Source organism: Leptonychotes weddellii, chromosome 11 (genome assembly GCF_054177405.1).
Source record: "Leptonychotes weddellii isolate Sample4059 chromosome 11, ASM5417740v2, whole genome shotgun sequence".
NCBI lineage: Eukaryota > Metazoa > Chordata > Mammalia > Carnivora > Phocidae > Leptonychotes > Leptonychotes weddellii.
Genome location: NC_138379.1, coordinates 46,583,704 through 46,607,477, shown reverse-complemented (window position 1 = coordinate 46,607,477; position 23,774 = coordinate 46,583,704). Strand labels below are relative to the sequence as shown.

The window sequence follows — 23,774 nt, the reverse complement described above, 5'->3', positions numbered from 1 at the left end:
CTCCTGGAGGGGCTGCCGCCACCCTGGCAGAGAGGCTTTTCCCCCAGGCTCTCCAACTGGCATTGGCCCCCGGAGACCTGGGTTCAGGTCCGGATTCAGGCACCTGCTGGCTGGTGGTGGTTAGTTAAGATGAGTCACTCTCCTTTTGGGGGCCTTGGTCTTCTCATCTATAACAAGTTGCGGTGAAGATCAAATGAGATTGTCATATGTTGCCTGTGAAGTGCCTGCCACTTCCCTGTCCCCAGGCAGCCAGGCCACCCGGGGTTCCCCAGAGTCTGCCTTTCCTAGTCACACCCCTGAGAGGGACAGGTGTGGGCCATCTCTCCACCAGATGTTGTCTGCTCCATCCTTGGGTGCCCGGTGTCCCGACACAGGGTTGCTGAGGAAGAAGGAAATAAAGAGGGTCCCATGTTAGTTTCTGTCATCTTCTTCACTCTGGTAGGGGGACACGTGTCCCTGCCGACCACATTCATGGGAAACCAAGGAGTGGTCCGACTCCTGTGAGAGGGGGAAGAGCTCTGGACTGGGATTCCCAATGCCTGCCTCCTCCCATTTCAGACAGTACCTCACTGTCTGATCTTGGGCAAGACCTGTCCCTGGGAGGTTGGAGAGACATGGCACCTCTGACCAGCCTCTTTTTTGAGGGCCTAGATGCTTCTGTGTTCTGGGGGAAAGGCTGGGTGGGGGAGAGGGTGTGGTACAAGGCTGGTGACGCCCAAGCCACTGATGGGCAGACCCAGGAGGAGGGGCCAGCTCAGGCCTCCTGTGACTTTGGTGCCCTTGTCCTCATACTGCCACAGTCCTGCCCCTGCTGCCATCAGCCCTGCCTCCGTCTCTGCTGCCCCGCCTGCCCCTCCATTCCTAGTCCTCTTTTCCTTTATTATCTGACGGTATTGCCTCCTGCCCCAGGCTTATCTCCTCCTGTCACACGTCCGTCCATCTCTGTCATCCCCTGCGGCTTCCTCAGGCTCTCTGGCACACCCTCTCCCTTCCCCGGGAGTCAGGCATGTCTGGGAGTCAGTCCTTCCCTGCCAACCGTCTAAGTATGTGGTCTCCGTGACTCTGACCAGCTCTTGTCTTCTCCCGCCTTCCTGCATCTTCCTCTCTCTGACAGTGTCTCTGCCTTTCACTGTCTCTGGACTCCAGGCTGGAGTAGCCCACGCCCCTCTCTCGCGGGCTGCCTTGGAAGCCCCTGGCAACGCCCCCCGCCCCGCCCCGCCAAACGCCGCGGCCTCGTTGCTAGGCCTCGGGCAGGCAGCACCTGGCTTCCATAGCGACGGCTGCTTAGAAACGAAACGCCACATCTCCCGGTCCCGCCACGGAATCTTTGCGAGTCTTTGCGGGATCGAGCGCCTTTGGATCAATCAGGACAGGAAATGTGACCGGCTCTAGGCTCGGGGAGGCGAGAGAGAGGGAGCCCCAGTCTCTGGCTTCTGGAGCTTGGGGCGGCTGGGGCAGGAGAAGCTGCCCCAGCGGGGACCTGGGCCAAGGAAGGAGCGAGGAAGGAGGCCCCCTGGGCTCTTCTCAGGAGTCAGCCTGCTACTGAGAGGCATGGGTCTGCCATGGGGCCCGGTTTGGATTACTGTTCTACTATTTCTAGCTATGTGACTTTACACAAATGACCTCATGCCCCAGGACCTCAGTTTTACCAACTGTAAAGTCAGGCTAATAATATCATAAGGATTAAATGAGAGAATCAGCCAGGTGGGCCTGGCACTTAGAGGGTAGTCCCTGATGGCAGTCCCTCCCTTCCCCCTTTAAAGTTGCCTGAGATTTAATTAGCAGAGAGGAGGGCGATGGACGGCGGTGTTAGCAAGAGGACGGAGGTGGAACGTACCTCACCTGGCATGTGCAGGGGTTCGCTGGGGCCCTCTCTCTTACCTGGTACTCACAGAGACTCAAGCCCCAGACTGGCAGGCTCTGAGGGGCATGGAGACACTAATGGAGATCTGGCTTGTCAGGCAGTTAGGATCATGGAATCCTGGACACCTACATTCTCAGGACTCCATGCTCTTGCATGCGTAGAATATAAGAAGCACAGATTCTTGAAATAAAGGGACATTATAATAGAGGCTTGATTTTCTTAGAACACAAAGCTCTGGGAGTTCTTGGAACCTCAAAGCAAGAGACAGGGGCCTCCCTTTATGATGGTCTCTGCGTTGGCAGGGAATTTTCAGAGCACGGGCCCTTGAGTTCCTGTTGCTTAGACTTTCTTGTGCCTCGGTATCTCTCATGGGCTCAGCTCTGAGCAACCCTGGTGTGTGTGAGGGGGTGGGGGTTGCTGGGGTCAGTGACCGACTGCAGCCCGAGGCCCCTCTGGAGCAGGGCCAGCCCAGGAATAGCTGGCGGAGGAAAGCGGGGCGGCTTGTGGGCTGCAGCTGTCCAGGCGGGGCTGGGTGGGAGTCTGGGCAGCCACCCTTGGCCGAGGACCAGCCTGCCATCCTCTATCCACCCGGCCTGTGAGTCAGGGCTCAGGAGGAAGCATCTCCACGTGGCACTCCTAGGGCTGGAGTCAGAGTACTCCTCATAGTCCTGCAGACTGGAGGGCAGGAGGCTCCAGTGAGGGGAGGAGATGGGGTGTGGGTAGGGGTTAGGGGGGCCTGAGCACCTTAAACCCATTTGCCTTTCCCTGGGGCAGGCTAGGAGCCAAGAGCTCCTTTTCCCACCTCTTCCTGAAGCTGGAAAGATTGGTAGAGCTGCTGAGAAAGCTGGGATCTGCCTCTCTTTTTGCTTATCTTCCTTCCTGGTTTCCATGGGAATCGTGGCTCAGGATGATCAGGGTTTAACAGGATGGTGCTGTGGGAGGAGTCAGCATCAGGCAGAGCCATCCCACATAGGAAGGGGTTGGCTGCTAAGAAAGTGAGCTCCCTGTCCCTGGAAGTGTGCAAGCAGAGGCTAGTCAGAGTGACTTTAGAAAGGGGCTCAGATGAAGGAAGGCAGTTGGGAGGCCTCTTCCCTGGGACATGTAGGCTTTGTGTGATTGGCCCAGATGGCCCAATCTTCCAGACATCCCTATGCCTACTAAGGGGGTCACAATGCCTTGGGCTCTGCCCCCACATCCATTCCCCCATTCCTACTCTCTGCCTGGCCCTGAGCTGGACATGCACACATGGAGCTGAGTCAGACCCATCTCTTCCCGGAGGGGCAACAGGTCTGACTGGGGAGGCACACAGGGAAACAGATACAGTTGGACAAATCCTACATAAGGGAGCAGACCAGGCAGGAAGGAAGATTCTACCACTGATTTATGTAGTCAAAAGATATCTTTTTGAGCAATTCCTTTGGGTTGAGCCTTGTTCTAGGTTCTGGGTCACAGCAATGAACAAAACAGAGAGTCCTGTTGGCTGGAGTGGACAGCACAGTGGGAAGGATGAGCACCTGGTAAAGCGCAGAATGATGGCAAGTGCTGGTTGGTGGATCTGGAACCCATGAGGAGTGTGGCCAGAAGGCAGTGTAGGTGTGGCCTGCAAAGAAGTTTGTTCGATGGTGAGGGTTAAGGGCCTTGAAGGGCTCCAGCTTTGTCCTGCAGGCAACTGGGAGCCATTGAGTGTGGGTGAGGCTGCAGAAAAGATTACTCCAACAGGTATGGGCCTCAGGAGGGAGGCACAGTGGTCCCTGAAGGATGCCCCGGGGCAGACATGCCCCCCTGTGCCTCTGTGTGTAGGAGTCATGTGAGCGTATTTATAGGTATAGGAGTGTGTGTGTGTGTGTGTGTGTGTGTGTAGGGGTGTGTATGTGTATCTGTGGGAAGATGGTGAGTGTGTGTGTGATTATGGTGTCCTGGGGAGGCCTTGTGTGGTGGTGGAAGGATCTTGGGGTTTGTAGAAGATAAGGAGCCTAACATGGGCCAAGGCCGAGTCCCGTGGACCTCAGCCCAGATGTGAGCCTGCAGGTCCTAGACGGGTCTGGGCCAGAATCCTATGGGTTCCCGTACCCCTCTAGGGTCATGGACCCGGCCATCTGCTGCAGACAAATGTGTATACATTTGGATACATATGGATGAGATTTGTGGCTGACCCACCCCCATCCCCATATGCCCTGGGCTTGAGTTAGCTCAGCCTGTGCTCTTCTCCACTCAGCTGCTGCTGGGGCTCTGCGAGCAGGCCCTGTTCACCCAGAGCCAAAATCCATATTTTCCCAGCACCTGCCTGTGGCCAGATCCTCTCTCTGTGAGGGCTACCCCACATCTGGGGCAAGGGACGCCCAGAGCTGCCCCGGGCTGGTGGCCACAGCAGCACCTCTGGTAGGTGTGCATTTGAGTACACACATACTCACACATTTGCACACACAGTCACACGTGAATGCACACCCACAACTGTTCACACGCCTGCGTGTGTGCATACACACACCTGCACACACAGACCCACGTGCGCACACACACATCTACACACACCCCGTAGGTACACACCTGCACAAATTCAGCTATAGCATGGAAGTACCGCGCACCCCCACAAAGAAACTTACAAACCTGTAGTCACACCCTCTCCCGCCTTCACCCTCACCATGTCAATGGTCTGGGTGTAAGGCCTTACACACCTGCACACACTCACAGCTACCTAAGGGTGGCTTATGCCCATGCTCTCTCCAGGACCGAAGCGTGGAGGACAGGCTGTAGGTGGGCACGGAACTTGCAGAGATGTCAGCTTCCTCCAGGCGCTCTTGGATCGTCCCTTTGCAGGGCCCCTAGGATGGTAGAGTCCCTGGGCTCCACACCCCAAGTCATGGAAATACTGAGTCATGCACACTCTCTCCTGAGGAGCCTCCCATATTGGGATCTGGTCCTTGTGCACAGTCCTTGGGTCCGGCATGCACAGGCAGGCCTGCCTGCCCAAGAAAGCTGCTTTGTGCCCAGCTAGGCCTACTGGATGCTGCCTCCACCTGAGCTGCCTCCCTCCACCTGAGCTGCCTGAGCCCTCAACAAGAACCAGGCCAACTTTTACAGTTGCTGAGAAGTCTGAGGCCGGACAGAGCCAGAACATTGCCTGAGGTCACCCAGTATGTCAGGGCAGACGTCATTCAGATTTGAAGCTGGGCTTCCAGGAGTGTGACCATGGTTAGCAGCCACAGGATGGATGCATGTCAGGCACCAGACAGGCTTATGGAAGTAGGCCATGTGGGCATGGGGAATGAGAGCAGATTGGGGGTCTATTGGGGGTCAGCCGGAGGGATGGCGGGCAGGAAAGTCTGCTCTCCTGGCCCGGATGACAAAGTGCTTTGTGGGCACAGTGACCCACAGGGATTTGGGGGGCCTGGTACGCAGGTTGACAGGCTGTTGGCTGAGTCACTTTTTCCTAAAAATACTCAGTAGCTGGGCCACTGGGCAGTTAGAGTGGCCCGTAAGGTGGGGCGATGAAAAGAAGTGTGTAGCGGGGCTGGGCCAGGCATTCCTGGGGCTAGGCTTCCTTGTGGCAGAGATGGGCAGAGGGTTCAGGGACTGGGAGCATAGAACCCTCAGTCACAACATTGTTGGGGGCAAAAGGAGAGGTGGGAAAATCTGTTTTTCTCACATGCCTTTCTTTAAGATGTGGAGCATGAATTTAGGGCACATATTGGAGCCAGATGGCCCGGGTTTGACTTTTGGCTCCATTACTAACTGTGTGACTGTGGACAAATTACTTGGTCTCTCTGTGCCTCAGAGTTCCTTATCTGTAAAATGTGGCTAATAACAGATCTGACCTTATAGCATTGTTGAGAAGCTGAAATGGGAGGCACATAGTAAGTGTTGAATAAATGTTAGAGCCCCTCAGACACAGAGGCCGCCAGCTCCAGATGTACACACTCAGGCCGTAGGGGCCAGCCCTGTCCCTCGATTCCATGGGACTGAGGTCAGCCGGGAACAAGATGCAGCTCATCCAGGGTTCTCAAACCTGGCAGCAAATTAGAATCACCTGGGAACATTTAAAAATACCTGGGATGGGGGAGTCCCAGGCATGAGGCAGGGTGAGAACCCAACACAGAATCACAGAATGAAGAATTGGCAGACAGGGATCTGGCGGGGGTGGGGGTGGGGGTGGGGGATGGAGGAGTCCTAGCCTTGGAAGAAGAGTCACTTCCTGGCAATGAGGGCTTGGGCACGGTCTGTCACTTTGCCATCTCGAGGAATCTCGAGGAGCCTCGAATTTCAAGGATTATATGGGGGGATGTTTTTGAAAAAGCCTCTGTATCCTGGCAAGCATCAAAAGAAAGAAGCTTGTTTCTTGAATCTAGTGTATTAACATTTCACGGGTGGGGAAAATCAGGCCCAGAGAGGTTCAGTGGCCTGCTCAGAATCACACAGCAAGTCTATGACAGAGTTAGGACTCCAAGCCTCAGAGGAATGCTTGAATCTGAAGGACTGATGCAGAATAAATATGAGTTGAAGGACGCAGAGAGCACGTACCTGGGGCTCCAGCCACTGAGCTGCAGTGTAAGATGACCAAGGAAGATTTAAGAAATCACTTCTCACGAGGTGAGTGCTATGGAGGTTCTGCCTAGAGCTGAGAGCCCAAGTGATGGTGGCTGTGCCAGGCCAGGGTCGGCTCTTGATTGCAGGGGCTGACATGGCTTCCCCTGAAGAATAGCTCTGGCCAGCAGCTGTAACAGATACCTCCTGGGGACCTGTGTCCCAGCCACGCTATAAAAGCCCAGGACTGACAGGTGCTCAGGATTTGCCAAGTGATTTGTGCACTGGGCTCAGACTCAGTCCTTTCATATAGCCTTTACATTGGTCACCCCCTTTACAGAGCAGGAAACTGAGGCCAAAAAAGGAAGGGAGGCCCTTTTTTGGGCCAGAACCTTTATACCATCTTAGCCCATGTAGATTTCTAGGGTATTAAAAAGTAGGCCACATTCCCCCAATTTGAAGATAAACTAAAATACATTGACTTGGCCGGGATCACTTAGATCTCACTCCTCCCCATGTTCCCAGACATGACTCCCAGGAAAGACTCAAGAAGGGGGACCCAGAGAACTAAGGTAGCATCAAGGGAAGGCCTCCTGGAGGAGGTGGGCCTCTGGCCCCTGAATGATAAGCAGGCTGACAGGATCTGGAGGGCATCAGGGATAGCGTGGCATGGGTAAGGGTCTAGAGGGGAGGATGAGTCAGTCACCCAGCTGAGTAAAGGAGGAAGTATAAATTTAAGGAGTGGTGTCAAGAGGTTCAAAGCTAGGAAGATAAGTCAGGGCTAAATTACAGAGGGCCTGCCATGTCAGACTGAGGATTTGGGCTTTCTTGTGTTTGTGGTAGGGAGTCTTTAAAGGTGCCTAAGCAGAGGAAGAAGCATGTTCAGAGCTGGGCCTCAGAAACAGAGGTGGGAGAAATCCTAGCTTGGAGGGTCTCCCCCTGAGCTGATGGCACAGAAAGGGCTTGGCCCAGCCTGTGTTTCAGGGGCCTGGACTGTGTCCAGGACTGGGCTCAGTGACTCAACGTGGAGGAAATCACTCCCCAGGGAAAAAGGACCCAGATGAATCAGCCCCATGAGGTGGGGAGGCAGGGGGCTCACTGAGTCACCCTGCAAGCGGGGAAGGGGGCTGTTGCAGAGAGAGGGGCTCGCAGTGCAGTGGGAAGGATTCAGGTCAGACCACAGCGAGGGCTGTCAGGGGACTCTGGCTGCCTTCCCACCTTTATCGAGGTTGATTATCCTGGCAGTCTTGTGAAAGAGATGGGAAAACTGAGGCCCAGAAACAGGAGGGAATCTGACCAAGGTCATGCAGCAAGTCGCAGGCAAAGGCCAGGTGTGATCCAAAGCGCACCCTCCAGTCCAAACACGTCCTACCACCCCAGCAGATCTCACGGCAAGTGGAGGTTAGGAACTGGGTGGGTCCAGGCAGGGAGCTGACCCAGGTGACCCCTCCTCCCTCCGCCTGCCCCCCACTTTCCTTGCCAGGCAGACGGCAAATAGGGCCGGGCTGTGCTGCCGCGATAGGACAGCAGGGGGCGCAGAAGCGTCACGGCTGTCGCAGGCGCCAGAGCACAGAGGCCGCTCTGCGGAGAACTGCGCTCCGGGCGCGCGGGTCCCACCGGCGAACTGTGGACTGTGTGGCCCTGGGGCCTGCACCCTCTCCGGCTTCCGGGGACGCCAGCGCAGACCTGCCTGCCCCGTGCTGGGGGTCCGGGGCCCCTACCCCTCACTCAGGAGTGGTGCCCCTGTCCGTGTGTGTGCTCGTGTGTCTGTGTGCACGTGTCCCCCTCACAGACTGGCTACTGCCCCAGGCCTGTCCGTCGCTGGGCGACCTCTAAAATTCTCCCCGACTTCCCCGTTTCTCCTGAGGAGGAGCGCCCGGGGCTCCTTGCATCGGGTCGGCGGCCCCTTTCCCCGCCCCTTATCCTCCGCCTCCCCCCCACCCCCACTCCCGTCACTGCGCTGGTCTCTGGCTTGGGGTTCTGGCCGGGGCCCCAGGACTTTCTAAGTGGGGGGAGAGGACGCGATCAGACAAGAGAGGGACTCCGAGAGGCGAGGTAGCGACAGGAGGGGCGAGGGGCCAGAGGAGCGAGCGGAAGCTGAGAGCTGGCTACCTGGTGGGGGATCCCAATAGCGGACAAGCTGCGAGAGTCTGGCGAGCGGAGAGAGAAGGGAGGTGAGAGCCAGGCGAAGGGACCCTGGGGGTCCGCAGGTCGGACAAGCGGAGAGGTGCAGCTCGCGGTGGCGGGAGGGTAGGCGGGGCCGCGCGGTCGGGGGGCGGGGAGTGGGCGGGGCGGGGCGGGGCCGGGGCGGACCCTCGCGCGGACCCGGCGGAGCTGTCGCGGACGCGCTGACCGAGCGCAGCGGCCGGGCCGGCGGGTGGGCGGGCGGCTGTGAGCATGGTCCTGGTGCTGCACCACATCCTCATCGCTGTTGTTCAATTCCTCAGGCGGGGCCAGCAGGTCTTCCTCAAGCCGGACGAGCCGCCGCCGCCGCCGCCGCAGCCATGCGCCGACAGCCTGCAGGTAGGGGGGCCCCCAGCGCTGGGCACGAGGAGGACCGGGTGTCGGGCGAGCGCCCGGCCGGGTCTTCCAAGGAGCGTGAGGGCACGGCTCCGTGGTCCACTCTGCCCCTGAACCCTCCTCAAGGTGGGGCCCCCTCCTCTAGCTCGGAATTCCACTCCTGTGCTGGGACTGCAGCCCATACCCGGAGCCCTTGAATCCCCAGCTGGCAGTCCAAACCTCACCCCAGACTCTGAACCCTTTTCGGATCTGGGACTCCACTCCAAGCTCTGAACTCCCAATCCACAGTAGGACCCCAGTCCCCACGAAGAGCTCTGTTCAAACCTGGAACCCCTTGCTTCCCAGATGAGTGGATGACCCCTGCCCAAACCCCTGAACACCGACTATATATATATATCGGACTCCAGGTACACCCAGAACACCTGAACCCCCAGCTCTCAGCCAGGACCCCATGTCACAGCTGGAGCCTCACCCCAAGCCCCTGAGCCTCTACTCCACAGCCTCATCTGTGCCCCCACCCAGGTTCCCACTCAAACATCTGGTCTTCGGTCCTCACCTGGGACTGTACCCCAGGGTCCAAATGCCTCTATCACAGCTTGTGTTTTTCTCTGCAGGACCCCTTCCCACCTGGTTCCTGCTTTCCTACCCTCTCGTGTAGGCGGTCGTCTAGTCTTTTAGGGGTCTCACCCTCTCCTCTTATTTCTCTCTAGTGTGTTGGTCCCACTTTATTCTCTGGTTTCTCCTCTGCCTTTTCTGAATCTTTCTGGGCATCCTCTCTCTCTGCCCCTCCGTTTCTCTCTTTTGGTCCCTTTTGCCCATGTACATCTCTCTCAGTCTGTCCATCACCCCTCCCTACCCCCGTTTTTCTAGGTCTCTATCTTTGTTCTAGGGTCTCACCCTGTGATCATCCCTTCCCCTTATTATCTGCTTCTGCTTTGGGGTGAGGAAGCGGTAGGCTCAGAGTGTGGGGCCAGTGTACCCAGGACCTCTGCCTGCCCTATGTCGTCAGGCATGGCACGGTGTGGGCGCTGGTGGAAGGGACTAACCATGGAGGGCACAGCCCTTGGGCGGTGCCCAGGGATCTAAGGTGGGTGGGGGTTGTGCCGTGGAGCACTGAGGTTCATAACTTATAAATCCCCCATCCGCACTGTGCTGGTCTTGACTGGGGGCAGCTGGGGGCTTGGGATGGGGGAATGGGGGAGTAGACTGCAATCTGGTGCCTGTGACCTGTGGTGGGAGCTTTCCGGGGCTGGGTGAGTCTGGGGTGTGTGTGTTTGTGTAGGATGGGCCACATTGCATGTGTTGGGTGTGCCTTGTGTGTGATCATTTGTGATGAGCCATGTAGTATATTGTATGCGGCATCACCAGCGCGATGATTTGGAGGGATGCATGGGGGCTTAGGGCGAGGGTGAAGATTGCATGCATGGGGTTGCATGTCATGTGCAGCTAGGAAGGCTGCATTGTGAGTGCGGAGTGGAAGCTGTATGTATGAGTGTTGTGTGTACAGGCAACATGAGTGTATGTGCTGTGTCTGTCTCCATGGGGTGGAGTTGTAGGGCCAGCCTGCACGGGGGGTTTTGTGTGCGGTTGCGCATGTTCTCAGCTGTTGCGTGTAGCCAGGAAGAGCCACTGTGGGGGCCTGATGAAGAGTTGCGTTGGACATCTTGGTAGAGGGGTGTGGGGGTGGGGGAGCTGTGTGTGGGCCCGAGTGTGTTTGCAGCCTAGGTGGCTTAGAGTCTCGGTGGTGCATCCTGGGCTTGCTTGGGAAATGTTTTAGGACCTGGGTGTTGGTGTTGGAGTTTCATGTGTCTGTGTGATGGCCGTGGGTGCCACTCCGCATAGGGAAGGGTGCAGCAGCCTGGGCCGAGGGGTCCAAGGCAAGGGGCTGGTTGACTAAGTGTGTGTGTGTGTGTGTGTGTGTGCCCACGTGCACATGGGCAGGAGGCTGCAACGTGCCGGCGGGATCGTCTGTGCCACGGGTCTGTGTGTGTCCACGAACATGTGACATTACGTGTGCACATTATCTATGCAGGGTGTGTCTCTCTGTCTAGGTGGTGTGTGTGTTGAATTTAATTGGATGTGTGTGTATCTGTGGTTGGGGAGGTGAGTGTGGGGTGTGTGATGTGTGCGGTGGGAGGTTGAGTGTGAGTGTGGCGTGAAGTGTGGGTGTGTGAGCTGTGTGACTTTTCAGTGTGACGTGTGGATTATGTGATCTTTTCTCCCTGTGAGCTGTTGGTGTGTGGTGTGTGGTGAGGGGTGTGTGAAGGGTGTCAGTGAGTTAGCGGTGTGGGGGGGGCAGGCAGTGTTGAGGGCTGTGGAATATGCTGCAGGGGCCAAGGCAATGTGTGCACAAGGTGTGTGGGGTGAGGAATGAGGTATATAATGTTTGAGGTGCGTGGAATACAGCAGGTGTCCCATAAATGTTTGTGGAATGATGTGTGTGCAGGGAGGACTTGGCTGCCATCCTGTCCTTGCTTCCCTCCCAGTTAGGTCCCCAGAGATGCCCAGTGACGTTCTGTCATGGCCCACCCCAAGCTAAGCTGCCTCTACCCTTTGCCCTTCATCCTCCTCACTTTGACCGAGGCCTTTGTCTTGGGTTTCCGGCTGAGCAGGCACTGGACAGGCAGGCGGCTGGTGATGTCGTGCTCTGGGAACCTTTGTTCTTTTCCTTTTGGTCTGTGTCGTGTTTTGGGCTGGGCTTTGGAGGAGGGCGGGGAGAGGATGCACGTGTTGTAGGCTTACTGTGTTTACTACCACCTCACAATGCTCCACGGCGGGGAGGGGTTCAGGCACAGGCCGTGGGGCCTGGCTGGTATCCCCAGCGGTGTCTCCTTGGGGCAAGAGCGGCTTGGGCCGGGCATGGCACTGGGTGACTTTGCCAACTGTGAGGTCTTCGTCCCATGGCTGGCCCACTACCCTCTCTGGCTCACATCATCTGTGGGGTGCTGGGCAGCCAGGAGCCGCCCTCTGCATACCAACCTGTCCTCTTCCCTTCCCTGTGTGGCCCTCAGGGAGTGTCCCTGGGCTGGGAGTCAACCAGGAAGGCCTTAATCTATCTCCTCTTGTTGACCTCACATCTGACAGGAGGGAGAGTCCCTGTCCTCACAGAGACCCTTATCTGAAAAAAAGGAAGCCTGGTCACACTTCGGGGACCCTCTAGTCTGATAGCGGAGATGCCAGTCAGTAGGAAGACCCAGGTCAAACCCTCCAGAGAAAGCGATGGGGGAACCTTAGCGGGCGGCCTGCTGACAGGTATTGGGGAGGAAGAACGGCCAGGACTCCTGACGGTGGGAAGGCACGGACGAGCGGAGTCATCAGGGGAGGGGGCTGGGGGAAGTGCCTCAGTATTACTTCCAAAAGGTTCTCTGCTGTGAGTGGGCTGAAGCTGGGCCTGGAAGGGGGTGTTGAGGAGGCAGAGAAATGTGGCCTGGGCCTGAGGAAGATTCTAGCTCAACTTGAAGAAAGGGTCTTGGCGGCAGTTGATCCTTCCCAAGCAATACTGTCTGGCTTTGGATGGCCATCCCTGGGCCTCCAGCCTTCCCAGGCTTTCACATCCCCTCTTCCCACCCCCTTGTCTTCGGCCAGAACGACTGTCATTGTCATCATCTTTTAGGCAGCTCTTTCCAGATCCCAGCCTCCTTTCACAGGGGTCTCATTTAACAGATCAACTTGTTTTCTTGTCTATAACATTTATGTGCACCTGCTACGCACCAGGCGGGCCCAGTTTGACACAGTGGTGCCCAAATAGGCTTCCTGGGGCTCCTACCTCCTGTGTCAGAGAAACCCCATCTAGCTAGCCCAGCCACACTGTCAGCCCTCCCGTCTGTTCCCCCAGCCTGATGTGCCCTTGGTTCTGTGAGGCTCCAGGTGGGCACCTCATGGTGTTAGGCTCCAGCTCCCAATCGGAAGGCAAGCTCTTCAGAGGCAGGGCCGGGTCTGCCCATCCCGTGTGTCCTGAGCTGTGCTCAGCAGAGTCCAGATGGCCACATCAGTCATCAGATGTCCATCACCCCCTGTAGGGGTGGCAGCCCATCTGCCATCTAGAGAAACCGAGGCCCAGAGCAGGGAGGGGACTTTGGGCAGCCTCCCCTTTAGACCCTCCTTTTACCAGGGTTACCAGAGACCCAAGAGGTCAGGTGACGTGGCCAGGTTTCACAGTAAGGTGGCAGGACACAGCAATTCTGTAATTCCCAGAAAACAGCTCTACTGGTCACCAGGCTGGGCTCCAGCCCCAGCACCATGCTGCTTCCTGGCTGGCCTCCGGGCTGCCTGTGGTGTGTAAACGATTATTAATGACCCCTCTGGCCAGGAGACAGGAAACGTTTCCCAGCCACAGCTGGGGACACGCTCCCGGCCAGCCTCAGCCCTCCACACCCAGCCTGGCCCTGGGGTTAGCACGCGTGGTATATCTCCGTGCCGCCTCAGCCTTCCCCGCTCCTCCTGCCCAGCCGCCCCACAGCATTTTCCTCTCTGGGTTCACGGACAAGAAGAGACAGAGCTTTCTGTCCCACATCTCTGTCTTAGCACTTTCTCCAATTTGATTCCTCTCCACCTTCTTCCCCGCCCCAGACCAGCCAGAAGGAGCCCTACTCTTGGAGGTCTTTTCTGAATGCACAGCTAGGCCCTCCAGCGGCCCTCCTGGGCCCTGACCACCGACTCTCCCTCCTGCAGACTTGGCTCCCACCCTGCTAGCCCTTCGTCTAGGCTGGGCACTTCCTGTGGCTTGTCCTCAGTTGCTGTCTTAAGACTGACACTTGGAGGATCCTCCCAGATGCCTCCTCCAGGAAGTCCCCAGCCCAACCTGGGGGCTCTCACTTACTCCGAGCATCCCAGCCTGCCTGTCCAGGCCACACACTGTGTAGTGCCAGGCCTTCAAAGGTGGACATACCTACTACGTGCCCAACAGAGGCGGGAGGTAGAGATGAGCACAGTGTGGGCTTTAAAACTCTGCCACACACTGGCCCACGTTGGAGCCACAGTGCATCCGCCCCATGGCAGCTAGGCGGACCTTGGCCTAGGTACCAGGGCTGATGCTGGGCAGGTGATGGGGTAGAGGCGGGGGCACAGACAAAGACCGATGCTGGTGGGCAGTTTGGGGAGGGCAATGCTGGAGAGACTGAGGGGCCGTGGTGGGACAGGGTAGCTACCCCTGATTCAGCCCAGAGTGGGAGGGAGGGCAAGTTGGGCAGCTTCCAGGAGGAAACATATCTAATCTGAGAGCTAAGGGATGAGCTAGGAGAAAGTTCTGGACAGAGAGAAAGAGTGAATGGCAAATGTGAAGGCTTGCTGGTGACAGACAGAGGGAGGGAAGTGTGGTTCTATAGTTCTGTGGAGCTGGATCCTGGACTACCAGGGTGCGGAGTCCCAGGGTGGGCTCTGTGTGTGTGTGTGTGTGTGTGTGTCTGTGTGTGAGTGTGTGTGAAGCTGGTGATGAGGCTGGTGAGGTCGCCAGGGCCAAATTGTGCAGGCCTTAGAAGCAAAGAGATTTAGACTTTTTCCAGAAGGAACTGGGCACTAGGATGGGAGTTGAAAGAAGGGCAGGGACTGCTCAAATCTGCTTGTTAGGAAAGCCTCTGGGCCACGGGTAGAGAGCACACGGAAGGGGTGAGGTGGGAGGCTGGTGCAGTTTGGTCCGGAGAAGGGTGGTGAGGCCCAGGCAGGAAGATGCAGAGGATGGAGGGGAGGAGACAGACTCCCGAGGGTGGAGGAGGGAGCCACTCAGCTGTGGAGGTACAGAGAGAGAGAGGGAATGCCGCCCTGGGTGTCTGGGTTGGCTCTCAAGGGATGACAGGGCATGAGAGCAGATGCCTGGGCCTGCGTCAAGACCCTCTAAGGTCCAGAAGGTCCCAGGAAGATCTCCCGGGTCAGGAGCTTTGAGGCTAAACAGAGACCAGGAGACCTGGACCCTGCTCTGGGCTCCAGCATCCTCTTCTGCAGCGTGGAGACTTGGGAACTGCCCTGGGCAAAGAGTGGTCAGAATTCAAAAATTAAAACAATCTGTGAAATGTAATATTTAATAAAATTCAAATCCAAAATGTATGAGTACATTCCAAAATGAGTTAAAATGTAAATTTATGAAAATGCTAAACATACTCGATGGTTCTAATATCAATTGTAAGCCTCAGTCTCTTCCTTCCACTCTGGATCCAACTGCCCCGAAGCTGCTGCCTCAGGTATGGCCGGCCCCGAGGCCTCCAGGACCTTCCAGTCTTGAGTTCAGGCACCTCCTCTAGGGAGCCCGCCCTCTGGCTCGTGGCTTCAGGTGGCAAGCATTTTGCTTTTCCTGTCCCCCACCCTGAGGGAGTTGGCCCCTAGAAATCCCCCATCTGTGGTTGTCTTTATTGAGGGGGCCGAGGTACAGACCTCGAGGAGGGAAGGGTGCTGAGAGATGGGGTGTCAGCTACAGTGCCCAGTGGGGTATGGTGGGGGCACAAGAAGACTTGGGGAGGGCCGGGGCGGGGGCATGAAGGGAAGCGAGCAAAAATGAAAAAGCAGCACCACTCCAGCCTGAACAGGGCTATTTCCTACCGTAAAAGTGACACCATTTCTGGAACACTCGAATGTTATGGTCGCATCTTGCAATCTTGGTGTGGGCATCGCTTGGCTCGCACTCTCTGGTCATCTTGCACCAGGCCATTTTCTGGGCTGCATTTTCTCACCTGGAAAAGGAGGAAGTGGGGGTCAGCACCTCCAAGGCGTGTATGAGCTCTAGCTCTAGGGACGCATGACTCCAAGAATCCGGCATTGTCGGTTTGTGGGCTTCTAGCCTTCCATGACTCTTAGCTCCCAGCCAGAGCTGTGTGGAAGCGTGGTTGTGTGATTCCGACATTCTGTGACTTGAAGTTGCTGAGACTCCAGGAGCCGAATGGGCGGGCATTCTGTGAATCCAGGATTCTAGGATTTGATGATTCAATGATTCTAAATGGGGCTGCTGGGAAGAGCTGCAACCACCTGCCTTGTTAATGTTGATGTGAGGTTATTAAAAACATAACGACAAGCAATGGAGAGAGCTCAGGATGGAGGGTGGCCCCCACCCCCAGGGAGTGGGGGAGAGGAGGAGGGGCCGAGCCAGTGTTGGGGGAAGTAGACCCTCTTCGCCTGGGTGACACGGGCGGATTCTCCTGCCACAACGGAAGTGGTGTCTGTGCACGTAGGAGAGCTCTCTCTCCCTAAGCTTGCAGAATAAGGGCTCATTTCCTTCATCCTCCTGCCTCCATTCTTCAACTATTTCAGCTCATGGCAGAGAGAGGAGTGCCCTTTCCTCCTAGCCCCTAAAGTCTCTGGGCAGAAATGTGGACAGACAGTGGAGGAAAGAGAGGCCTGCTCACCACCTATCCCCCTTCCCCGCCAGCCCTGGCCTGAGGGGGAAAACAGGACATGAACACTTCCTGGACACGGATGTGGAAATGCACGAACCCCTGCTTGTGAGGGCCCCAAGTACAAAGGGCCTCCGACTAGGGCAGAGGCCAGGGCAGCCAGATTGGCCGGTGACCCATCGGCACCTCTGGAGCGCAGGTGCCCCACACCTGCCCTGGAGGTGGCTGTGAGAAGGGCTTGAGGAAGGGAGGTCCCAGGCCAGGGGGCCTGGAGAAGGGATGGCCAGTGGGTGCTCCCCTGTGGCATGAGGCCAGGCCATTTGCCCAGCGGCTTGCTTGGGTTATGCACATGTCTCAGCACCTACACCAGGGTTGTTGGTGGGAGGGGGGAACCTCTAGCAGGAGAGACGGATCTTTGGCCTCTAGAGAGCTCACTCCAGCTGGGTGCCTCCGAAGCCTGGCACCAACTGCATGAGTCGCAGCCTGGTGGGCTCACAGATCAGGTGAGGGAGGCCGGGAGCTGGCCCAAGTCACACAGCACAGCAGGGCCTGAAATCCAGCTTCCTGACTCCCCGTGCTGGGTACTCCCCCCTGTCTGCAGCTCCTCCCTTTCCCCTGGAACACTTGGGGAACAGGAGCTGAGGCAGGACTCCTGTTAGGGGCAGAGCTTTCCTCTGTCACTCCTCCATCTTTCTCCTCCCACAGACCAGAAGGCAGGTAAGGTGGCGACAGCTGCCCCGTACTATCCCCAAGCTTCCTTTGTCTACCACATCCTGTCTTGGCCCTGAGGATAGGGTCCCCTGTTGCCCGGCCCACAATGAGCCTCCTGGGTTCTCCTGTCCCTTCACTCAGGCTCTCTCCCCACCCTGCCAGTCTCCCCCTCTGGCCGGCTGTGAGTGTCAGTCTCTCTCCAAAGACCGTTAGACTTGGACGGGCCCCAGGAGGTCATCAAGTCCCATGCTGTGATTCTTCAGATGAGGAAAGTAGCTCAGAGAGGGGAAGGTCCTGTGCAGGGGCACAGCGGACTGTGGCTGGGCCTGTGTCTCGGAAGGACACTGCCCTCCGTGTCAGGCAGCTAGGATGAGGCCTGAGGTTAGGACCAACTGACGAGCCTCTCTCTTCAGCCCTGAGCTGAATCTTTGCCCAGATTACTCTCTTGTCCGCCACTGTGCCTGCTACCTAGCTGACCCCTACCTTGGGCAGAGCCTGCCCTTGGGACACAGACCAGAGCTCAGCACTCCATGACCGGGATGAACACCCATGCACACATGGACACGGACACATGCAAGTACATACATGAGGACATACAAGTCCCAGGTGGAAACCTGTATCTCATAGTTAGGAGGCTGTCCTGGAACCTAGTGATCTTTTCTTGTGAGGCACCACACACCTCTGCTCGGAAGCCCTCCAGGACCTCTCTGCAGACTGTTTCCATCTCACTAGCCTCTTTGTGACAGCTGGGTTCTATGATCCTAGGATCCTCCTCTGTGACAGCAAAGTCATGGGTGAGTCTCCTCCTAATCCTAAAGCCCTTCCTTCAGTGTCCCTTCCTTCTGTCTCCAGGAGGGGCTCAGCTTCCTGTGGCTGGGTGGGGAGAGCCCTAAGGTCCCCAGAGGACAATGGGACAATGGGGAGGCGGTGACAGATGAGACATTATGTCTTCCCCAAAGCAGGCTCCACCCTCCCCTAACCTCCTGGTTGGTGTCTGGGGCACAGCCCTGGCTTGTGGGCCCCTTAGGGTCCTGGTCTGCCCCATGGCCTTGACCTCTCAGTGTAGAGGTCAGAGGATCAGAGTCACAATCGCACTCAGCAGTTCTCCACCTGGAGGGTGTGGAGCCCAGGTCCCCAGGCCAGCAGCATACTGGATGGGTGCTGCAGATCCCCAGAAGGGGTAAGCTGGACTGGCCTGCCTGTGGGGTAGGCAGGAGGGTGTAAACACTGAGGCAGGTGGGATTACAGAGGAGCTGTGAAGGCCTACCTTCCCCATGCTGGAAGCTGGTGATGGGGAGCCAGAGAGAGAGGCCAACGGTATTTGGAGAATCACAGTTAGCACTCCCTCCTGTCAGGGGAGGAGAAGGGGGCTGGCCCGGGGCAGTGCAGTGGGTGGACCATCGGAGGCCTGGGTGGAAATGAAGGCTGAGGCCTGTGGACAAAGGGACGGGCTTGGGGTTAGGTATTTAGCTCGGCCCTCGTCATTTCCTCCGCCGGACATGGCTGGGTTAGCAGGGTCATCGCACAGAGGGAAGGAACAGGCCGGGACCAATGCATACCAGGCCCTGCAGTAGACTCAGGCACGTGGTGACCTGGTCACCCCCTGGGCTGCAGTCGGTCCCCCATCAAAGCCCAGCCATGTGGCCACAGGCACCGTGGGGGATGGCCACATCTAGACCACTGCCCCACACGCAGACCAGTCTTCCTGGGCAGCACTCAGGCCCGGCTGTAGGCCTGGCTGAGTAGGGAGACCCCACAGGACACGGGGACTTGTGGGACAACCAGACACCCTGCGACAGCCACACCGCAAGCATCCACACACCAGATGCAGCTACTGTCACCCCTATGGTGACCCAAGGAGAGCCATAAATTCCAGCAGTCATGGGCAGGTGTCCAGGGCCTGGGTGAGAAGAGAGGGGCACCAGGCAGGGAATGCAGAACACCCCCATGCCAGACTGTGCCCTCCCCCCAGTTCGCTGAGTGCCCAAGGCTGTTTATTTCCTAGCAGGGATGGGTGTCTCATCCCTCTCCCCCTCCCCGTCCCCACCACACGCTTCCAAAGCTGCCAAATCAAATCAGCCCCTGCGCCCGCGCCAGGCTGGCATGGCGGCCAGCAGCTGACTGGAACGAAGCCAGGCTCAGAATATCCCGCCGCCTGTGCCTGTCCGATGCCTGGGTGTGCTTGTCGGGTGGGGGTGGGGAGGGGCAGCCAGCCCCTGGGCAGTGCCTGGGAGAGGCCATGCTTTCTGGATGCCACCTGGGGGGTAGGCTCCTGGAGAATGAGTGAGCGGCTCCTTGGTGTGTCTACCAGCGTGGGAGAGGCTGTGGCACACGGACTGGGGGTGGGGGCGCCTAGAGCCCAGAAGACTGGGTGCTAGGCTGGGGTTGGAGGCTCGCACACAGGATCGTGACAGCAGCCCTAGCTGGGAGCCCAGCCCAGTGACTGTGTGAGCTAGACATCACAAACCCCATTTTACAGATGGGGAAACTGAGGCTTAGGAGGGGTCGTGAAGTTCCCTGGAGAGAAGTGGAAGTGGAGGGGGCCTCAGAAGGAGTAAAAATGTGGTTGTTTCCCCTCCTGGGGAGGCTCCAGCTGAAAGAAAGAACTCAGCTCTGTTCTCAGAGTCAAGAGCAGAGAATACACCAGAGTCAGAGGTGCCCACCTGAAGTAGGGCCTGGGTGGTGAGAAGTAGCGGGTGAGAAGGGGGTGTGGGGAGAGAGAAGGGGGTGTGGGGAGAGAGCAGGGCGAAATCAGGCACAGCTCCCTGAGGAGGCCCCCTGTGGGCAACAGGAGGCCCTGGGCCTGCTGGGGCCTGGGGGGGTGTGGGGTGGGGGTGGTGGGCAGGCTGGGGAGAAGGGGAGAAGGCCTGGCAGGCCTCAGCCCCTGGCCTTCTTGTCTCTGCAGCCAGCCAGGACCTCCTTGCCCAGGAGCCAGTGCCCCCAGGGAGTAGAGACGCCAGACTGGAGGTGAGAGCTCAGTGGAGGGAGGACTGGGTGGGCTTGGAGGGGTAGGGGCACAGGCTGGGGGTCAGTCTGAGCATTGTCCCCACCCCTGGGAGGACTGGGAGGCTGGAGCTGAATCCCAGCCCCACCCCCTCCAGCCTAGGGTCACCCTGCACCAAGGTCACCTTCCCTGCCCTATTCCTGCCTGGGGCTCTCTCCCCCTGAGTCATTTCAGACCCCTCTCTAGGCCTCCCCACTCTCACCCAACAATTCCTTGTTAATTCTCTGCCCTAAGTGTTTTCTGAATTCCTCTCCTCTTCTCCGTCCCTGCACCTGCCCCAGTGCAAGACTTGTCATCTTTCCCCTGGACGGCTCACCGGCTGGCTGCTTTCAGTCGCCCCACTCTCCAGGCGGCTGCCAGAAGGCTCTTCCTAACATGCAAACCTGAACTTGTCCCTTTTCTGCTCAAAAATCCATGCCTCCCATCCTCCTGCTTCCTCTGCAGCTCCAGCCAGGCCCCAGTCCCCCCCTTTATCCATCCTGCCTCCCCAGAATCAATCCTGCCGCTCTCTTCTTCCTCAGCTTCCCAAATCTTTCCGGGCTCAGCTCTAGCCTCCCCTCCTCCGGGAAGCCCTCCCTGTCCCTCTTGCTCCCTCCTCTGAGCTCTCCTGCCCTGGCATTCAGATGGGGCATTCTGATGTCTGTGTCGTTAGCACCCTGGTTTCTCCATTCCGGGACTCTCTAGGTCTGCCCCTCTGAACTGTGAGCTCCTTAGCCTGGGCACTGTGCTTTTGTCATTCCTGAGTCTCCCACTGCCCTCCAAAGGGGACCTGGTGCGGGCTCAGTGGGTGCATTTCCTTTGAGATGAAGGATGCCATCGGCAGCGCTGACCATGGCTTTGGGGTGCCTCACAGGATCTGGGTGCTCAGAGGGGCCGTGAGCAGTAGCAACGGGGTGGGCGGGGGGCTGTGAAGACTGGCACAGAGGAGGGCTGTGTGTAAAATCGGATCAATCAGCAGGACCAGCCTGGGCCTACTCTTGGGCCCAGGACTGGCTCAGAGAAAGGGGAGGCTCCTCTGTGCCGGGAGCTTTAGACACACTTCCTTGTTCAATCCTCACGACCTCCCTAGGAAGCAGGGACCGTTATTCTCCTTTTATGCCTGGGCAAGCTGACACACGGTGGGGTCCCACAGTGAGCGTACAGGGCAGATCTGAGTGTGGAGCCCAGATGTGGCTCATGCCCAGCTGCCCTCCAGTAAGATGGGAAAGAAGGCACCCACACGGGGCCTGGGGCACAAGGGCCTCAGCATGGACTCATGGCCGGGGACGTGGGGCCAAGCCCTGAGAATGTCCCTACAGCTGGGAGCTGGGAAGGGCAGGGGTGCCTAGAAAGTCATTATTAATTTATTTATGGCCATGGCATTCCCCACGGGGCAGGGGCTCCCCCCCAGAGCCGGGACAGATGGTGTTCCTGGGAACCAGCTGTGTCTCAGCAGCCCCTGCCACCTGCCAGGAAAGCCTGGATTTGTCATCTTCCCAGGAAGCCATGAGGGGAGAGGGCCTTGGAAAAGCCGAGACCCTCCTTGGTGCCAGGAACTAGCCCCCAAGGGAAGGAGCCAAGCTCGGGCTCCTTGTGTATAGCTCTGTGCCCCGCCCCCTTTGCCCGGCCCCGTTGGCCCAGTTCCCTGCAAGGGCAGGTTCTGCCCTCTGGTCCAGCCCCCCAAGCCCCACCAGGTGGCCTCTCTGGATCATGCCCATTTGATCTCTTTGCTTCTGTTCTCTCTCCACATTTCCTTTGTCTGGGTCCTGCTGCCTCCTCCCTCAGAGGGAGGGTCTTAGGCTGTGAGCCTAAGCTCTGCTGGGAGAGAGTGCTGAGTGCTCCCCAATATAGAAAGGACAGGACTGGAGAGAGTAGGGACCCTAGGATGTTGTTCATACTATAGGGACGGCTGGAGGGAAAGAGGGAAGAAGGATGGGGAGACTGATGAGGAGCCTCCGTGTCGGGGTGGAGTCTGGGGAGACACGATGGCCTCCTCATGACTGGGGTCAAGTGGACATGAGTTCAGGTCCCAGTTTCACCACTTTCTCAGTGTCTGACCTTGGGCCAGTCCCTTAACCAGCCCAAGCCTCAGTTTCTTCACCTGTCAAAGGGGATAAGAAGAGCCAGCATTATTTGGCCATAATCACAGCAGAGCCACTGGGACAAGTTACAAAGTATGTGTGAGGCGCCTGGCCCAGAGAGGGAGTTGGCACCCTCCCTGCTTCCCGCAAGGGTGAGCTCCCTGGAGCCAGGCCCAGGCTGACGGGGTGCAGCGCGGGGCTGGGCCGGGGCTCGCGGAGGCTCTGCGGGTGCCCATCCCCAGGGCGGACATATGTTCAGCAACCCCTCTCGGGAGGGCTCCCTGGCCCCTGGGCCAGCCGGCCAGCTCACGGGGAGGGCTCTTCAAGCTCAGCCTGGAATCCTACTTCAGGGCCAGGGCTGTTGCTCTCTGGAGGTTGGGGCAGAGGCAGTTCGGGTAGTGAACTGAGCGCGCCGGGTCCACGCCCTCTCTCTCTGCCGGATCTCGGGGCCTTGGGAGCCCTAGCAGGGCAGGGGCCGGGGGAGAGGTGGACACGGGCGATGGCAGGGGTATCCACACTAAGCATACTGATGCCCTGCCCAGCCCTGGTTCCTCGGGTGCTGCAACGGGATAAGGAGAGACCACACGCCTTGGCGTTGCCAGCCCTGCCTGCTGGGCCCCCTCAGGCCCACCCGTTGCTCCCAGACATGGCAGTGCTTACTCCCCAGGATACCCGCTCTTCCTGGCCTCCCCACCTTTGCTTTGCCCTGACCCCTTTCTCTGGAATGCCTTTCCTTTCTTTCTCTACCTACTCCCTTCTTAAGCCTCAGATTAGATGTCACCTCCTCTGTGGAGTCCTCTCAGATTGCACCCTCCATGCAGGTCAAGTCAGTCTCCCCTCTTTCCTGGGCACTCATAGCCCCCAAGCTTCCCTGAGCTTGCAGTTGGGTAACTTGTTAGCCCATGTGGTTATATATCCTTTCCCACATAGTTATAAACGCATGGGGGATAGGAATCTAGGCTGAGTCTCCTTTGTCTCTCCTGGGCCCACATGAGACCTGGCCTAGGCCTGGTACATAGTAGGTGCTCAGTAAAGCTTCTTGATTAAATGTGAATGGCTGTGTGAAAGTTGGAGTAGTTCCAAGAAAGGGGCACTTGCTGGATTGGGGGCAGTCTTGGAGACTTCTTGGAGGAGGTGGCCTTGGAACTTTGAAGAATGAGAAAGGTCAAGGACATGGACTGATGAGGCCAGAAATCAGCTGGATAGTCAGAGAAGTCCATGTGGTCACCTTCTGTGAGTACCATGTGAGGACAAGGACCAGCCCAGGACTGGGAACAAGCAGGTAGAGGGGCTTGGAACAAAGACTTAGCCCCAGAGGGGGCTGCAGGAGGCTGGCTTGGTGCTGAGAAGCCAGCTCCAAAAACATCTCTGCCCCTGGGTCCACTTGGTCCCACAGTCTGCGGTGAGGCTGAGGCCACCAATGGTGAATAAATGGGCCCAGCATGGTGGCATAGTGATGGGGGGGACAGGGATAGGCAGGAGCTAGGGTGGTCCTGTGAGGTAAGAGTGCCAGGGGGGCTGAGAAAGGCTTTACAAGTGAAAAGAGCAGGGTGTGCAAGGGCATGTGGGCAGGATGCCCTGGGTCCCCATGAGAGAAGGCCCAGCATGTCCGTGGGGCCCAGGAAACGGACAGGGAGCACCGGGATGAGGCTGGAAGGGCTGCTTCCCAGCAGGCTGCACTTCCCAGCCTGTGTTTAAAATTCTTGAGTGAGTGCTCCTACCTGGCAGGTGTGCCAGCCCCCTCCTGGGTTCTGCACATCAGGATCAAGTTGCCTCAGTGA

At 57.9% G+C, this 23,774-nt stretch overlaps 1 protein-coding gene across 3 annotated transcripts in view; it reads left to right on the top strand.

Annotated features, from left to right (window-relative positions):
* Positions 1–23,774, top strand: part of PDE2A (phosphodiesterase 2A) — a 90,296-nt gene that overhangs the window by 17,746 nt on the left and 48,776 nt on the right. Inside the window, exons 2-3 of one of the 3 annotated variants that reach the window (XM_031024947.2) lie at positions 8,830–8,905; positions 19,835–19,896. In XM_031024947.2, coding sequence (XP_030880807.2) covers positions 8,887–8,905; positions 19,835–19,896 — 81 coding nt within the window. In that variant the 5' untranslated portion in view covers positions 8,830–8,886. Of the gene's footprint in view, positions 1–8,740; positions 8,906–19,834; positions 19,897–23,774 lie in introns of those variants that run through there. The other 2 variants (XM_006730432.3, XM_006730431.3) reach the window with 2 other exon arrangements.